The sequence below is a fragment of the Anticarsia gemmatalis genome, chromosome 20 (genome assembly GCF_050436995.1).
Source record: "Anticarsia gemmatalis isolate Benzon Research Colony breed Stoneville strain chromosome 20, ilAntGemm2 primary, whole genome shotgun sequence".
Classification (NCBI taxonomy): domain Eukaryota; kingdom Metazoa; phylum Arthropoda; class Insecta; order Lepidoptera; family Erebidae; genus Anticarsia; species Anticarsia gemmatalis.
In genome coordinates, this window is record NC_134764.1 from 10,976,834 (window position 1) to 10,992,086 (window position 15,253).

A 15,253-nucleotide genomic window follows, 5' to 3' on the forward strand; every position below is an offset into this window, starting at 1 on the left:
TCTATTCTCTTACTCTTATAGTCCGGTGGGACGGCCAAATCGATACGATCAGGGCGACATCGGGCGCAGGGCAATTCCTACTAAACTAGTAAAGATAAAAAAGCTACAGATGATCTTAGGTTAGAAATCAAATTGATATTTATAAGGAAAAAGTGGTTAAGTTAAAATGGTTAATAACACACACAACATGAAAAAATACTGTTGTCCCCAATATAATATAATTGTCAGCGTCTTGGGTTTTTACACAACTTTATCTCTATCAGCAAGTGAACGACTGACGGGATCACTATGATGGCATGTTACTGCTATCTCGTAAAACAACAATCTTAAAGTTTCATATACCTATCTAGCTGTGACAAATATAACATCTTTAATCCCTAAGTACTGTGTGATAGGGAGTCAATTCTATTTTTTTTATACCCGTTTCTGTCCCACTGCTGGGCATGGTTCTCCTCCCCAACGAGGGGGTAAGGCCTTGAGTCCACCATGCTGAAATTTCGAATTGCGGCCAATTGCATGTTGGGGACTTTGCATGCCCTCAAGAAATATATGTAACAATATTAAAGCATGCAAGGTTTCATCGCGATGCTTTCCTTCACCTATTCCGTGTATGTCTTTCTAGGGCGATTTTCATTTTTTTGTGTAAACTGCAGTAAAGAAATCAAGTTGAACAGTCCTGAGATCTGTCTATTCGTTTAGTAACTACTGTGACACATACATACATATAAACTGAGAAACATTTTTGTTTTGGACTTTAAAATACATAGGTACTTAAGTTACCTTAAGAGACTTTTCTAAAGGCATCGATACAAAAGTCATAAGTTAAACGATAATACTTTTTAAACATTCAGAAGACGTATCTAAATTCGCTTTGTCTACAATGGGAATTCCAGACTGATAACAAAATAAAAACACACTATCAGCACCGACATTCTGACCTCTTAGTGTAATATATTGAGCTTTTAATATAACAATTACTTATAACACGATAAAGAAGTTTAGTATAAAAGAGCCTGTGTGTTCTCGATCATCACACAAGTGCTCAGTACCTGAAGCAAACATGTTCTCTGTAAAGTTAGTCGCTCTGTTCTTCATTGTGTCTGTGGCTGTCTCATGTGAGTATTTAACATCATTCATTTACTCTTTATCATCGATAGTGTACATATTAAATAGATGTTAACTAATGACAGTGATGGTAAAGTAATAAGAACAATGTCCTCCTGACAGATACTCGGCCACGGCTGCCAGTTTCATTGAAACAGCGCACGAGTTTCTTGATGGTAGACAAGTGTGTAGTGTACATACACAGCTAAACTCTCTATTACATCACTCTCAAGTACGTGTTGTCCGAGGCACGGAGATCTACTATTATTAGAGTAAAACTCCGCGGAGTCTTCTGTCAGTCTGATTGTTACTCACACTTGTTCATAACTACGTATTTGTTTGTACATTTACTTTTTATCTCAACCCTTTATTATTTTCCTTCTCAGGGATACCAGGCAGTCCCAGCACCGGAGTCGCACTAGCTGCTCCTAGGCTTCACATAGATGGATCAACTAGCATCGTCAACAACGGAGACATGGGTCAGGTGGTACTTGCCACATCACGTGACGGTGGAGAGACTGCATCGAAGTTAGCTGGACTCGCTCACATGGGAGACATTGATATTGATCAATCTAATAATATTGTAAACGGGAAAGGTGCCAAAATTCACCAGTTGGTAACAATGGCTGCGAATCAAGGATTCACAGCTACATCTTACTACTAGATGTTATTAGTATTATCGTAATTGTAGACACGTAAAACTTTTAAATAAAATAATTTTTATGTATCAGTTTGTTTTGTTGTAACAATACATCAAAGATTCAAGTTCTTATAACGTATACATGCAGAAAATCCATATCAATTGACTCCTACAGCTCATGTACAAATTCTCATGCCCTATTTTAGCAACTCAGGAGTTGATTACAAATTAGATTCTAAAATGACAGAAAATTACATGCGAACTTAGAACGTCCGAGTTGTATGTTTATTATAAAGTGTCTCAAAAAAATTGTGGGCCATGAAGAAAAACTACTGAATTAAGATTATATCCTCAAAATTTCAAGCAGTTTTCATTCTTCACAGCCAATTTTTATTTATCACCCTGTATATTATAGAATAAGCTGTGATAGCCGAGTGGTATAAGATAGCACCTTCGACGCAAATGGTCGTCTATTCAAACCCAAGGCGACTCCAATGACTTTTCGATATTTTGTGTGTATTAGAAATAATTATCACTTGCTCTAACGTTGAAAGAAAACATCGTGATATAATCTGTATGCCTAAAAAATTGTTTAAAATATTTTCTTGACGGCTTGCAAAGTCCACAACCCACACTTGGCCAGCGTGGTGGACGGGGGAGGGGACCCGGTGGTAAAAGTTCGGAATAAAAGAACGTTCGAATTTTTACCATTGAGAGTTGGTAAATCTTAGGTTTTACCGGAAAATCTTAGAATTTACCACAGTTCAGGCTTTTACAGTAACATATACACGATAAGATTCGGGGATAAACGCAAACACACATTGTATCTTGGTATATATAGGTAAAGTTATTATCTTCATCTTAGCATTTCCTTCAACTATGTTAGAGTCAGCTTCCAGTCTCACCGCATGTAGCTGTATACCAGTGGTTTACATTAAAAGACTGCTCATCGGCCCTCCACAACCCACTGATCTGCATTATAACACGTTACCCCTGGGTAAGACTGGTTGTCAGACATTCAAGTTTTAGACTATTGGCCCCATTTCGCCATCCGTTCAGTGATTTACCTCGGCAAGCGTAGCTGGACCAGTCAAATATTCTAACAAAAATTAGAAAATACCAACAGCACTTTACCCAACTGGTAATTAAACCCGCGATCTCATGACTAGCAGTCAAAAGCATTACCGGCTAGCCATTGAGGCGATTTCTTATGTTAGCTGAAATTAGTACCCGAACCCCTCGATTTTTTTATAAAAATGAAATAAAGGTTAGTTCGAGGTTGCTATTAGTAAATAAAGATTTTCCAAAATTTAATTTTATTAAGAGAAAACATGCGTTTTCTTCGACCATTTTCAATTTTCGTCGTGTTAAAAAATACATAATTAATAATTTCTTCGGTATAAGGGGAGTCTTAGTTACTTAATATGTAACTCTACTATGTTTTGACTTCTGTTTCACCTAAAATGTTCTTTTCGATTTCTATGAATCTCCTGACACTTACATACACAATTTTTGATATGCGTGTGTTCTACTATATTGAACATTAAGGCGGTAGGTGCTCGCTTGGCGTAAAATACACCACATACCCCAACATTTCTCCCCTAAGAAAGTTGGGCATCCGAAGGGATTTCTCCACCCGAAAAAAAAATAAAAAAAAAATAAAAGGTGCTCGCTTGGCGTGTGATTAACACCAAGGAAAGAAACTGGTTCAACGCGCCACAGACTCTTCCACTTGACCTTTACATTTAAGATTGTTTCTGTAAGTCTTGATACTATCCTAAACTATTACATCTTGTTAAAATATATATTTTTAAATAAATTTGAGGAACAGCTGCTAGAGATATGTGTTTCAGAATTTCGTAAAGAAAAAAAGCATTTCTTAAACATATATGTATTTATTTTTCAACAATCATACTTCTTGTTTGTCAATTTAATACGTTATTGTTGGTGATATAAATGACTCAGCTTATTAATTGTTTACACAGAATCGACATAATGTATTGAAAATTGTGTAATTAAAATTTAAATTGTAGAAAAACTTATTGAAATATTTATATTTCTTATAAGAACCTTTCAAGTCAAATATCTTGAAGACAGTTAGATGTAGCAAGCGGGTTTGTTCCCGAAGTAAGTGAGACATGATGTAGGTGTATGTATAATTTTATAAAAGCTTCGAGTCGACTAACACTACAACCCTGTATAATAATTTATTTGAATGCACAATATATGTACATTACTTTACGAGCGCGTACAGGAATATGAATTGTAAATCAGAACACTTCAATAAGAATATAAAAATATTTTATTCAAATTTACATAATACATTTATGTAATACTTCTAATATCTAGTAGTTAGATGTAGCCTTAAATCCTTGATTCGCAGCCATTGTAACCAACTGGTGAATTTTGGCACCTTTCCCGTTTACAACATTATTAGAATTATCAATTTCAATGTCTCCCATATTTTTGAGATGAGCTAACTTCGATGCAGTCTCTCCACCGTCACGTGATGTGGCAAGCACCACCTGACCCATTTCTCCGTTGTTGACGATGTTAGTAGATCCATCTATGTGAAGCCTAGGAGCAGCTAGTGCGACTCCGGTGTTGGGACTGCCTGGTATCCCTGACAAGGAAAATAATAACGAGTTAAGATAAAAAGTAAATGTACAAACAAATACGTAGTTATGAACAAGTGTGAGTAACAATCAGACTGACAGAAGACTCCGCGGAGGTTTACTCTAATAATAGTAGATCTCCGTGCCTCGGACAACACGTACTTGAGAGTGATGTAATAGAGAGTTTAGCTGTGTATGTACACTACAGACTTGTCTACCATCAAGAAACTCGTGCGCTGTTTCAATGAAACTGGCAGCCGTGGCCGAGTATCTGTCAGGAGGACATTGTTCTTATTACTTTACCATCACTGTCATTAGTTAACATCTATTTAATATGTACACTATCGATGATGAAGAGTAAATGAATGATGTTAAATACTCACATGAGACAGCCACAGACACAATGAAGAACAGAGCGACTAACTTTACAGAGAACATGTTTGCTTCAGGTACTGAGCACTTGTATGATGATCGAGAACACACAGGCTCTTTTATATGAAACTTTATCGCGTGGTAAGTAACTGTTATCTTTAACATTTAATATATTATTTATAATAAGAGGTCAAAGTGTCAAGATATCGGTTTCCGTCTTTATTGTCTTGGAATTCCCGTTACACACGTAGAAAATATTTAAAAATACATATTGAAACACACGATGAGAGCTTTACCGACGACTGTTCGTCATATCATAACATTTAAAAGGTCAGTTTACTCGTATTATAATTAAACTAGCTGACCCGTGCGACTACGCGCGTGGATGTCGTACTGTTGCTTTCGATGCAGCACGCTTAGAGCTAGATACTGATAAAATAATATATACCTGCATGCAAATGCGCTAACAACTTTTTCGCTCCGACATATTCTTCTGTTTGTGCCTACTTCTTCTCTCGTGCTCCTGTCGGCGCCCGCGTACCTACCTGTCATGTAGCGTACGCGTATAAAACCGCGCTAAGGTTCTCCCCGCGCAACATCATGTATGTATGTGCCTACAATGATACGCCAATGGCCGACGCCGCGTTAACTATAATTTTATATTCATAAGATATTGTAGATAATTTACAATTTTATAGAATCTGCCATCCCGTCATAGATTGTTTAAGTTTGAAAATCATATAATGCATATTGCATAGTCATTTTGATTGCTATTAACATTTTTAAATAATGAAACAAAATCAAATAAGTTTGGCAAATGTAGTAAAATAGATTGTAATTCCATCTATGATCTTTTTTTCTCCGAAGCGCTAAGGTTGCTGAGCCGACTGGTAATTTACCGCCGGGCGAGCGCAACTAACTGCGAGCTTTGATGAGTACATAGTAAGATAATTTTACACACAATATGTAATTCAAAGATGAAAACGCTTGAGTAGCTTGCGTGTCCTTTGAGAGGTATTCAGCCTATCGCTGAGGGCCGCTGCCGACCCGGTGTGAATTGGCCCTAATAATTACTGCCTTATTATTTCTTTGATGTAAGGTGGGTAACCCAAATAAGGCTTATGTCCTAAAAAGGCCTACGTCTTAAATTTTCTGTTTCTCGTTTTCGAATGGCCGTCAATGTATATAGAAGTCTGTGCGTTAGTTAATGTACTCGCACACGAAATTTAAGAAATAGACTTTATTAGAACATAGACCTTGTGGCTTTCGGCCTAAGGCCTTGTGAGGCTTGAGGAGTTATATGTATTATAGGAATAGATAACATTTGCACTTAAGCTTGCTACCCAGTCATTCGGTTCGGCATTAATCGGCCTAGCCGGGCGGTAAACACCGAATATCTGTAGAATAGTGCAGATGGACTCGACCGACACAAGTCGAAAGAGTGAGTCCAGTCGGTTTTGTTCGATAAATATTGGCGAAACAAATACGTGTGTCCAAACGGTAAAGGAAAACCTATGCCTGAGAGATTTTTAAACACAGTTCTTGAAGGGATGCTAAGTTTTACCGCGCTTAATCAGGATGGTGGACTCAAGCCAGTTTTACATTTCGCGAAGACATTCATCAATTGGGCAGAAAAAGGCAAACAATCTAAATTCATTTATCTATATAGTAATAAAGTCTCCGGGCATTATCGATGACATTCGGACTACATAAATTGGGAGAATCCCTACAGCACGTGGTCAGACTCGGGACTTATCACTCGGACTACTTAATTAAAGTGGTACTTTTAGCGAGGTCGTACACCAACGATATAACGTGCCCGAGATATCGTGACATCGTTGTTCTAAGAACGACACAAATTCGTAGCCTAATAATAATAATACTTGTATCTGCCTCCGCGGCGCAGTGGTTTAGATCACCCACGCCGCTACCATTACGGAGGTCGTGGGTTCGATTCCCACACGGTACAATTATTTGTGGATCTTGTCTGGTTGTACTTTGTGCCCGTTGTTTATATGTTTTTAAGAGTCCCCGCGACATAAGAGAAAATTTTAGAGCGCGGGTTGTCTTGTTAAAAAACCCAAACAGGATTGCTCATATGTCTCAGTGTTAGAACTCGGCGATAACATTCTAATGTATATCTGCCTAAAAGAACCAGTACATAGATACTGGTTTCATTTTGACACAAGCCTGCCTTATGTCCGGGACTCGTTAGTAATCACACGAGGAAAAATAAACTATAATACTTTTGCTTTGAATGTAGGTAATAGCCACCTTTACACACACACTGTATCGCACGTTCTTAGGAGCGTGCAGGATTACGCACGAGAAAGCCTGCTCTATTCACTCGCGATTTTCTTCGCGGGCTTCACTGATGAGCGCGGCGCGTGGTCTTTCGTTTCTCTTTGCACGCGCGCTCTTTCACGCGCGATTGTTGTTTCATGCGCTAGTATACGGGAATTAACGCGTACACGCATTTTACCTTAGAATGCCTAATGTTTCAGCGCCGGCTTACGTTTTTCGTTAATTCCCGAATCCTATTATACATTACGAGGAAAAATATACAAATGAAGTTAAATAGCATGTTACATTTTTACTATAAATTCTCCTTGTTATGTGATTACATCGTATTTCATTTAATTAGACCATTGTATTTTACTCTAGCTCTGGTGCTCATTTAATAACCAATTTTTAGGTTTATAAAGTATCGTAGTTTTAAAACAGCGAATAAACTTTGCGTATGGCGTATTTTGTGAAAATTAATATAACTCAGTAATTTCGCGTCAAATTGCCGCCATATATATCAGTCACGAACAATATCCATACAAAATAAATCATCGAAAATCTATACTTAATATTATAAAATTGTAGAGCTTGTTTGTTTGTTCGTTTGGTTGAACGCGTTAATCTCGGGAACTACTGGTGCGAATTAGAAAATTATTTCTCTTAATCTCAGGAACTACAGAAAATTATTTTACTGCTGGGTAGTCTATTTATTAAAGAAGGCTTTAGTCAAAATAACATCACACTACGACCGATGAGAACAGAGTACCAGCAAAAAATGTTACAAAAACGGGGAAAATTAAGACCAATCCTCTCTTATGTGACGCAAGCGACATTGCGCGGGTTAGGTAGTTTTTAATAATACTTTTGGGAAACTTGTACATTGATTACGTTATCGTAAATATAGTAGCAATGACGCACATGATTGGTTTAAAAATTCCCATAAGAGCATTGAACCATATAACAGCACTCATTCTTTGTGTGGCTGTAACGTGAGTGAGTACATACCGTGATGTTTGCTTCAAAGATGTTTACAATCATACTGATGGGCCTGGTGGTAGCTGCGAGTCCAATTAACAAAACGTGCATTGCAAAAATTGACCAGGTATTTATAACAATTATTTGTAAGATGGTATAAGTTGAAGCCTCGCACGCAAGTGATTGCAGGTTTGAATCCGAGGCAACATACCTAACATATTTTTCCAACGGTGAAAAAAAATAGTAATATTATTTATGTGTTTCTATATTTCAGTGTTCATAAAGAATATTTAAAATTTCTACATAAAGGCCTTTGACGTGGCTTAACGACTGTTATCTTAATTGACGACAACCGGGACCGACTTTTAACTTGCCATCCGAAACACGGGGACGCTCAGTTTAAATAGCACTGTGCGGTCACCCATCTATGGGACGACCGCGCCAACGGTTGCTTAACCCACAGATCGTTTAACGACCGGTGAGCGCAACTGGCTATGAGTGCCTCGCTAAGATATAATGTGTGTTTGTTATTTTAAGTTTTTAATATTTTTATACAGAACTCTTATTGTGTACTAGCTGACCCGCGCAACTTCGCTTGCGTCACCTAAGAGAATGGGTCAAAATTTTCCCCGTTTTTGTAACATTTTTCGTTGCTACTCCGCTCCTAATGACCGTAGCGAGATGTTATATAGCCTATAGCCTTCCTCGATAAATGGGCTATCTAACACTGAAAGAATTTTTCAAATCGGACCAGTAGTTCCTGAGATTAGCGCGTTCAAACAAACAAACAAACAAACAAACAAACAAACAAACAAACAAACAAACAAACTCTTCAGCTTTATTATATTAGTATAGATTCTTTTTTTATTGTTTACAGACTGGAAATATAATACAGTTATGTGACAAAAGCGGAGCCAACGAACATGGAGGCGAAATAGACAAGGACACTTCCATCTCAAACGATGAGCATTCAGGAGCTAAAATTGACAGTCTCATCAAGAAACGAAACATGAGAGTATACTCAGGAGGCAACAGCGTCAATGGACGACCAATCCCAGAAAATACACCGATACATCTAGATGTAGGATCTATCTGTAACCAAGATGATTCAGAAACATACGGCAGTGTGCAATTGGTCTCTTCTGGCAGTGCAAATTTAGGGATTTACAGCGATGAAAAGCCTTTAAATAATGGAGCCAACGAACATGGAAGCGAAGTGGACAAGGACACTTCCATCTCAAATGATGAACATTCAGGAGCTAAAAGAGACAGTCTCATCACGAAACGGAACTATAGTGTATTCTCAGGAGTCCGCATCATCAATGGACGACTAATTGCTATTGCAGAAAATAAACCGATACAACTAGATGCAGACTCTATCTCTTTCCTAGGTGACTCAGAAACATACGACGGTGGGCAATCTGTCCCTTCTGGCAGTGCAAATTTAGAAATTTACAGCAATGAAAAGCCTTTAAATAATGGAGGTCTATCTATCTCCTACCACATGTACGTGTGGACCATTTTAATAGCCCTGCGGTGTTGGTACTAAGGTTCGACGATAGAAGCGAGTAACTTGTAACACCAAACGCATAATGGAAAGAAAGAAAGAAAAAAGAAGAAAATTTGTTTAGTAAAACCAGAACAGAGACGCACAAGAAAGATACATAGTACAACACGATATAAAATGGTTGAGGATGTGTCTCACGGCTGTACCAAATAGGTACCTAGATCAGTTTAATGTCAAGCACAATAAGTGCTTGACGTTTTCATCTGGGCCCTTTATGCTTCACGGATGTGACTCAGTGTATGTGTTGTTGGTGCGTGTTTATGTATTTGTTTAGATAAATAGCTTACAAACTAAGTACATAATAATATGTAGATGAGAGATGTGACACACTACAGACTTCTTTTGATTCGCTATCACATGAAATAATAAAGATTCGGGACTGAATCGTGGTTTCGCCAGTGTTACGAAGAATGTTTTTCCTCGATGGTTACACCGGCGAATTATGTTCAGAATCTAAGAACTACCCAGAAAATGTAAAACATTAAATTACGTCTTATTGCTATAGGGTTATGTTCCATTTTTATATATATTGTGTGTAGATACTAGCTTAAGTTATCAATTTACTAATGACTGCCGTAAAAGGCGTGCCCTAGGTACTCCTAGGGCACGTCTAGCACGCTACATGTTTAATACGAGCCTATATTTTAATAACGTCATTATGGACGCAGATAAAATTTACGTTAAAATATGTTAAAACTGTTTTATTATGAAGAGTTCGCAATATTTACCACACACACGCACACAACTCAATATGAACAAAGAAAAACATACAATTAATAGAAATTGGCCAGCGTGGTGGACTCCCTCCGTAATAAGGGAGGGGTTGTGCTTTGAGTCCACCACGCCGGCTGATTGCGGGTTGGGGACTTTGTATACCATCAAGAAATCTTAAATGGATATAAACAGAAACAAAAATCAAACGTTCTTCTTTATAACTTCAGAGTCACCTACTGTCAGCTTACATCGCAACTTTTAACTTTTATTACTTTGCGCCTTTTTGACCTACTCAAGTGATTTTGGTGTCTGAATTACATGTCATATTGTATTTACAATACAGTAGCTCGATTCCCTACTTCTATCAACTACCGACAACCGACCTGTCATCGAGAAATTTTGTATGAAAATCTGATCAGCGCCTCTGACGGGCGTCGTAGAAACTTTTTTGGCAGTACATTCTAAATGACAAATGTCGATAGCTAGCCGGTTGTCGGTAGTCGATAGTGATAGAGAATCGAGGTACTGTAGTTGCCTACCAGTCAAATCAGCTACTCGTTATGAAATGTCAAAAACACATTTTAGTATAGAAAAACGACGTAGTGACTTCACTATTGCAGATTTTCGTTGATATTAAATGAGTGTCATATAAAATGTTTCAGTCTGTAATCATTACAATTTCAAAATTATTTACGAAAAAAGCCAGCCTGACCTTAGCATTTTAGATGAACTTTTTACGAATACGAGTTTAATAATTTTTCGTTAACCCAGGCAACTACCCAATTGAGTCTTACTATATCAAAGCTCGTAGTTGCGCTCGCCAGACGGTAAATCACCTTTGGGATCAGTAACCTTAGCGCTTCGGAGGGCACGTAAAAACCCCGGTTGTTTTCCTATTTGTGATTTGTGCCACTGTGCGATAAGGCCGCCATTTGTACAACCATTTTAATTTTATGTTGTTTTTATTTTTATTTAAGTTTATTCTTTTTCTTTTATCTTTTTTTTCTATTGTTTTATTCAGTACAATAAAGGTTATTTTCTTTTTTCTTTCTTCTTCTTTTTAACCCATAAATTTACTTTCGATAACCATAATTTTCAAACCAATCTACTATTTCATGGATGTTGTAATATTTGCTGTTAACGACGTTATATCGATGTGATATTTTATATGTTACTTTGATTACTTAGTGCGGAAGACTGGAGGTTTGAAATAATATATTAAATAGTGTGAATCCATTTAGAAGTGTTTAGTACACACATTATTTAATTATAATATTCTTAACTTTTGAACGTTAAGTAAGACAAACAGTCATAGGTAAAGCTACACTTTAATCTCTTATAATTTGTATCTAAGACCATTTATTTACAAATATTGTGTACGTTTTCAACGGGAATTCCAAGACAAGAAAAAAGCAAACTAATATCTTGACATTTGAACCTGTTTTTATAAATAATATATTTAGTCTTTTAAGATAAAACTCAGTCATCGAGCGACAATGTTTAATATAAAAGTGCTTGACATGTTCTCGATCATCACACAAGTACTCAGTACCTGAAGCAAACATGTTCTCTGTAAAGTTAGTCGCTCTGTTCTTCATTGTGTCTGTGGCTGTCTCATGTGAGTATTTAACATCATTCATTTACTCTTCATCATCGATAGTGTACATATTAAATAGATGTTAACTAATGACAGTGATGGTAAAGTAATAAGAACAATGTCCTCCTGACAGATACTCGGCCACGGCTGCCAGTTTCATTGAAACAGCGCACGAGTTTCTTGATGGTAGACAAGTGTGTAGTGTACATACACAGCTAAACTCTCTATTACATCACTCTCAAGTACGTGTTGTCCGAGGCACGGAGATCTACTATTATTAGAGTAAAACTTTTTATCTTAACTCTTTATTATTTTCCTTCTCAGGGATACCAGGCAGTCCCAGCACCGGAGTCGCACTAGCTGCTTCTAAACTTCACATAGATGGATCTACTAACGTCGTCAACAACGGATATATCGGTCAAATGGTAGTTGGCTCATCACGTGACGGTGGAGAGACTGCAGCAAAGTCAGGTGGACTCGCTCATATGGGAGTTGTTGATATCAATCGATCTAATAAAGTTGTATACAGCAAACCTGAGGAAATTCGCCGGATGTTTACAATAGCTAAGAATCAAGGATTCAAGGCTCGCATCTCACTTCTAGATGTTATTAGTATGGTCGCAATTGTAGTCACCTATAACTTTCATATAAATTCATTTTAATGTATCAGTTTGTTTTATTGTAACAATACTATCAAGGTTCTGGTTCTCATAACGTATACATGCAGCAAATACATGTCAATTGACGCCTGTAGCTCCACTCATGTACGAAGTTTCATCTCCTATTACCGTAACTTAGGGTGTTGATTGAAAATTGCAATATTAAAAAAAAAAAAAAAATATGGACGTAACGTCTGGGTACAACCTAAATATTTTATGATTTATTATAAAATATTAAATAGGTATATCTTGACACAATATTTATGAGATTGGTCCCGTGAAACAGTTATTCTCTGTCTCTCACACTCATGATTTGTTTATATCATAAGAATGATAAGTTGGGATAAAATTGCCTACTGCCACAGACCGGGCACGTTACCAAACTCCGACTGAGAAATATTCTAACATAACCTTTGCCTACCTGGTAATTGAACCCGCGACGCCATGATCAGCAGCCAGAAGCATACTGACAGTCCTGAGGCATTTTATTATGTTAACTGAATTAGTACACAAGCTTTACACATGGCGTCGAAAAAAAGCAAACGCAGCTCGAAATTTTCTCGAAGAGAAAAGATTATTTTTAAAAAAAAAAAAAATTAGAAAATAGTTCAGGGTTTCCATTGGTAAATAAAGATCTTCGAAAATTTAACATGATAAAGACTAAACATGCGTTTTCTTCGACCATATACAATTTTCGTCATGTTAAGAAATACAACATTAATAATTAAGCGAAATTTTTATTACCGAATATGTTTTGACTTCTCTTTCACCTTTATTTATTTTAATGTATTTTTCGATTCCTATGAACTCCCTGTCATTTCCGATGACCTGTGGTAGAGTCTTGGATGACTCATCTAGTATCGCCATTTGTATGATGTATAAAATGTGTTGTACGTCGAAATACCCTAAATAGATTTTTGTTTAGAAAGTCCAAGTCAGAAAAAAATTAAATTCTGAAAATCAACGAGGTGACAGGCTACGAAATGTCCGGTTTTTCCCTTTTATAAATCAAACCTCTAGTTGGCCTCATTTGGAACAATTTCATACGTTATTGTTGGCGATATTAAAGACTCAGCTTATTGTTCATTCAGTATCGATTTAAAGTAAAGAAAGTTATGTATGTCAGAGAAAAACTTATCGAAATACTAACAATTCTTATTTTTTATAAAAAATCTTTGTAGTCAAAAATCTTGAAAGCGGAAGATTTAGCAAACGGGTTTAATCCCGAAGTAAGTTAGACAAGATGTAGATATACTATAATCTTTTAAAGGCTTCGGGTCGACTCACACCACAACCCTATATAATAATTTATTTATTATTTGAATCTATACAAATATTGTAAAGCTGAAGAGTTTGTTTGTTTGATTGTTTGTTTGTTTCAACGCGCTTATCTCAGGAACTTCTGGTCCGATTTGAAAAATTCCTTTAGTGTTAGTCCATTTATCGAGGAAGGTAATTGGTTATATATTATCACGCTACTACCAATAGGAGCACAAATTGGAACAAAAACCGGAAAATGTTTGACCCATTCTCTCTTATGTGACGCAAGTGAAGTTGCGCGGGTCAGCTAGTGCACAATATATGTACATTACTTTACGAGTGCGTAAAGGAATATTATTGTAAAACCGAACACAAACATAACCAATAACCATATAATTTTCTTTTTATTAAAATTTACACAATACATTTATGTATGTAATACTTCTAATATCTAGTAGTTAGATGTAGCTGTGAATCTTTGATTCGCAGCTATTGTTACCAACTGGTGAATTTTGGCATCTTTCCCGTTTACAACATTATTAGATTGATCAATTTCAATGTCTCCCATGTGAGCGAGTCCAGCTAACTTCGATGCAGTCTCTCCACCGTCACGTGATGTGGCGAGCACCACCTGACCCATGTCTCCGTTGTTGACAATGGTAGTTGATCCATCTATGTGAAGCCTAGGAGCAGCTAGTGCGACTCCGGTGTTGGGACTGCCTGGTATCCCTGAGAAGGAAAATAATAACGAGTTAAGATAAAAAGTAAATGTACAAACAAATACGTAGTTATGAACAAGTGTGAGTAACAATCAGACTGACAGAAGACTCCGCGGAGTTTTACTCTAATAATAGTAGATCTCCGTGCCTCGGACAACACGTACTTGAGAGTGATGTAATAGAGAGTTTAGCTGTGTATGTACACTACACACTTGTCTACCATCAAGAAACTCGTGCGCTGTTTCAATGAAACTGGCAGCCGTGGCCGAGTATCTGTCAGGAGGACATTGTTCTTATTACTTTACCATCACTGTCATTAGTTAACATCTATTTAATATGTACACTATCGATGATGAAGAGTAAATGAATGATGTTAAATACTCACATGAGACAGCCACAGACACAATGAAGAACAGAGCGACTAACTTTACAGAGAACATGTTTGCTTCAGGTACTGAGCACTTGTATGATGATCGAGAACAAACAGGCTCTTTTATATGAAACTTTATCGCGCAATGACTAATTTATATTGATTCTAATATATTATTTATAATAAAAGGTCAACAAGTCAAGATATTAGTTTCTTTATTTTGTTGTCTTGGAATTCCCATTGAAAGGGTAGACAATATTTGTACGAGTAAATGTGGTCAAAAAAAAAATAATAGAGATTATACTGTTGCTTTACCTACGACTGTTCGTTATAACATAACTTTCAAATGATAAGAATTTAAATTATTAGTCCATT

General features: G+C 36.8%; 4 protein-coding genes across 4 annotated transcripts; 2 read left to right on the top strand and 2 right to left on the bottom strand.

Moving 5' to 3' along the window:
- Positions 1-1,009: 1,009 nt before the first annotated feature.
- On the top strand, positions 1,010-1,831 carry LOC142981739 (uncharacterized). Its single transcript, XM_076127835.1, has 2 exons — positions 1,010-1,115; positions 1,491-1,831. Exons 1-2 carry the CDS (start codon positions 1,061-1,063, stop codon positions 1,766-1,768), a joined length of 333 nt encoding a protein of 110 aa, XP_075983950.1. The 5' UTR covers positions 1,010-1,060; the 3' UTR covers positions 1,769-1,831.
- Positions 1,832-4,028: 2,197 nt separating this feature from the next.
- LOC142981694 (uncharacterized) lies at positions 4,029-4,832 on the bottom strand. The gene is made up of 2 exons (XM_076127766.1): positions 4,743-4,832; positions 4,029-4,367 (listed from the first exon to the last, which is right to left on the bottom strand). Exons 1-2 carry the CDS (start codon positions 4,795-4,797, stop codon positions 4,090-4,092), a joined length of 333 nt encoding a protein of 110 aa, XP_075983881.1. The 5' UTR covers positions 4,798-4,832; the 3' UTR covers positions 4,029-4,089.
- Positions 4,833-11,824: 6,992 nt separating this feature from the next.
- Positions 11,825-12,934, top strand: LOC142981812 (uncharacterized). Its single transcript, XM_076127930.1, has 2 exons — positions 11,825-11,891; positions 12,195-12,934. Exons 1-2 carry the CDS (start codon positions 11,837-11,839, stop codon positions 12,530-12,532), a joined length of 393 nt encoding a protein of 130 aa, XP_075984045.1. The 5' UTR covers positions 11,825-11,836; the 3' UTR covers positions 12,533-12,934.
- Positions 12,935-14,240: 1,306 nt separating this feature from the next.
- Positions 14,241-15,009, bottom strand: LOC142981909 (uncharacterized). The gene is made up of 2 exons (XM_076128049.1): positions 14,894-15,009; positions 14,241-14,518 (listed from the first exon to the last, which is right to left on the bottom strand). Exons 1-2 carry the CDS (start codon positions 14,946-14,948, stop codon positions 14,241-14,243), a joined length of 333 nt encoding a protein of 110 aa, XP_075984164.1. The 5' UTR covers positions 14,949-15,009.
- Between the last annotated feature and the right edge of the window lie 244 nt (positions 15,010-15,253).

Coding starts and splice junctions, on each gene's coding strand:
- LOC142981739 (XM_076127835.1), top strand. CDS start 1,061: ATGTTCTCTGTAAAGTTAGTCGCTCTGTTCTTCATTGTGTCTGTGGCT. Junction 1,116..1,490: donor TGTGTCTGTGGCTGTCTCAT/GTGAGTATTTAA, acceptor TTTCCTTCTCAG/GGATACCAGGCAGTCCCAGC.
- LOC142981812 (XM_076127930.1), top strand. CDS start 11,837: ATGTTCTCTGTAAAGTTAGTCGCTCTGTTCTTCATTGTGTCTGTGGCT. Junction 11,892..12,194: donor TGTGTCTGTGGCTGTCTCAT/GTGAGTATTTAA, acceptor TTTCCTTCTCAG/GGATACCAGGCAGTCCCAGC.
- LOC142981694 (XM_076127766.1), bottom strand. CDS start 4,797: ATGTTCTCTGTAAAGTTAGTCGCTCTGTTCTTCATTGTGTCTGTGGCT. Junction 4,368..4,742: donor TGTGTCTGTGGCTGTCTCAT/GTGAGTATTTAA, acceptor TTTCCTTGTCAG/GGATACCAGGCAGTCCCAAC.
- LOC142981909 (XM_076128049.1), bottom strand. CDS start 14,948: ATGTTCTCTGTAAAGTTAGTCGCTCTGTTCTTCATTGTGTCTGTGGCT. Junction 14,519..14,893: donor TGTGTCTGTGGCTGTCTCAT/GTGAGTATTTAA, acceptor TTTCCTTCTCAG/GGATACCAGGCAGTCCCAAC.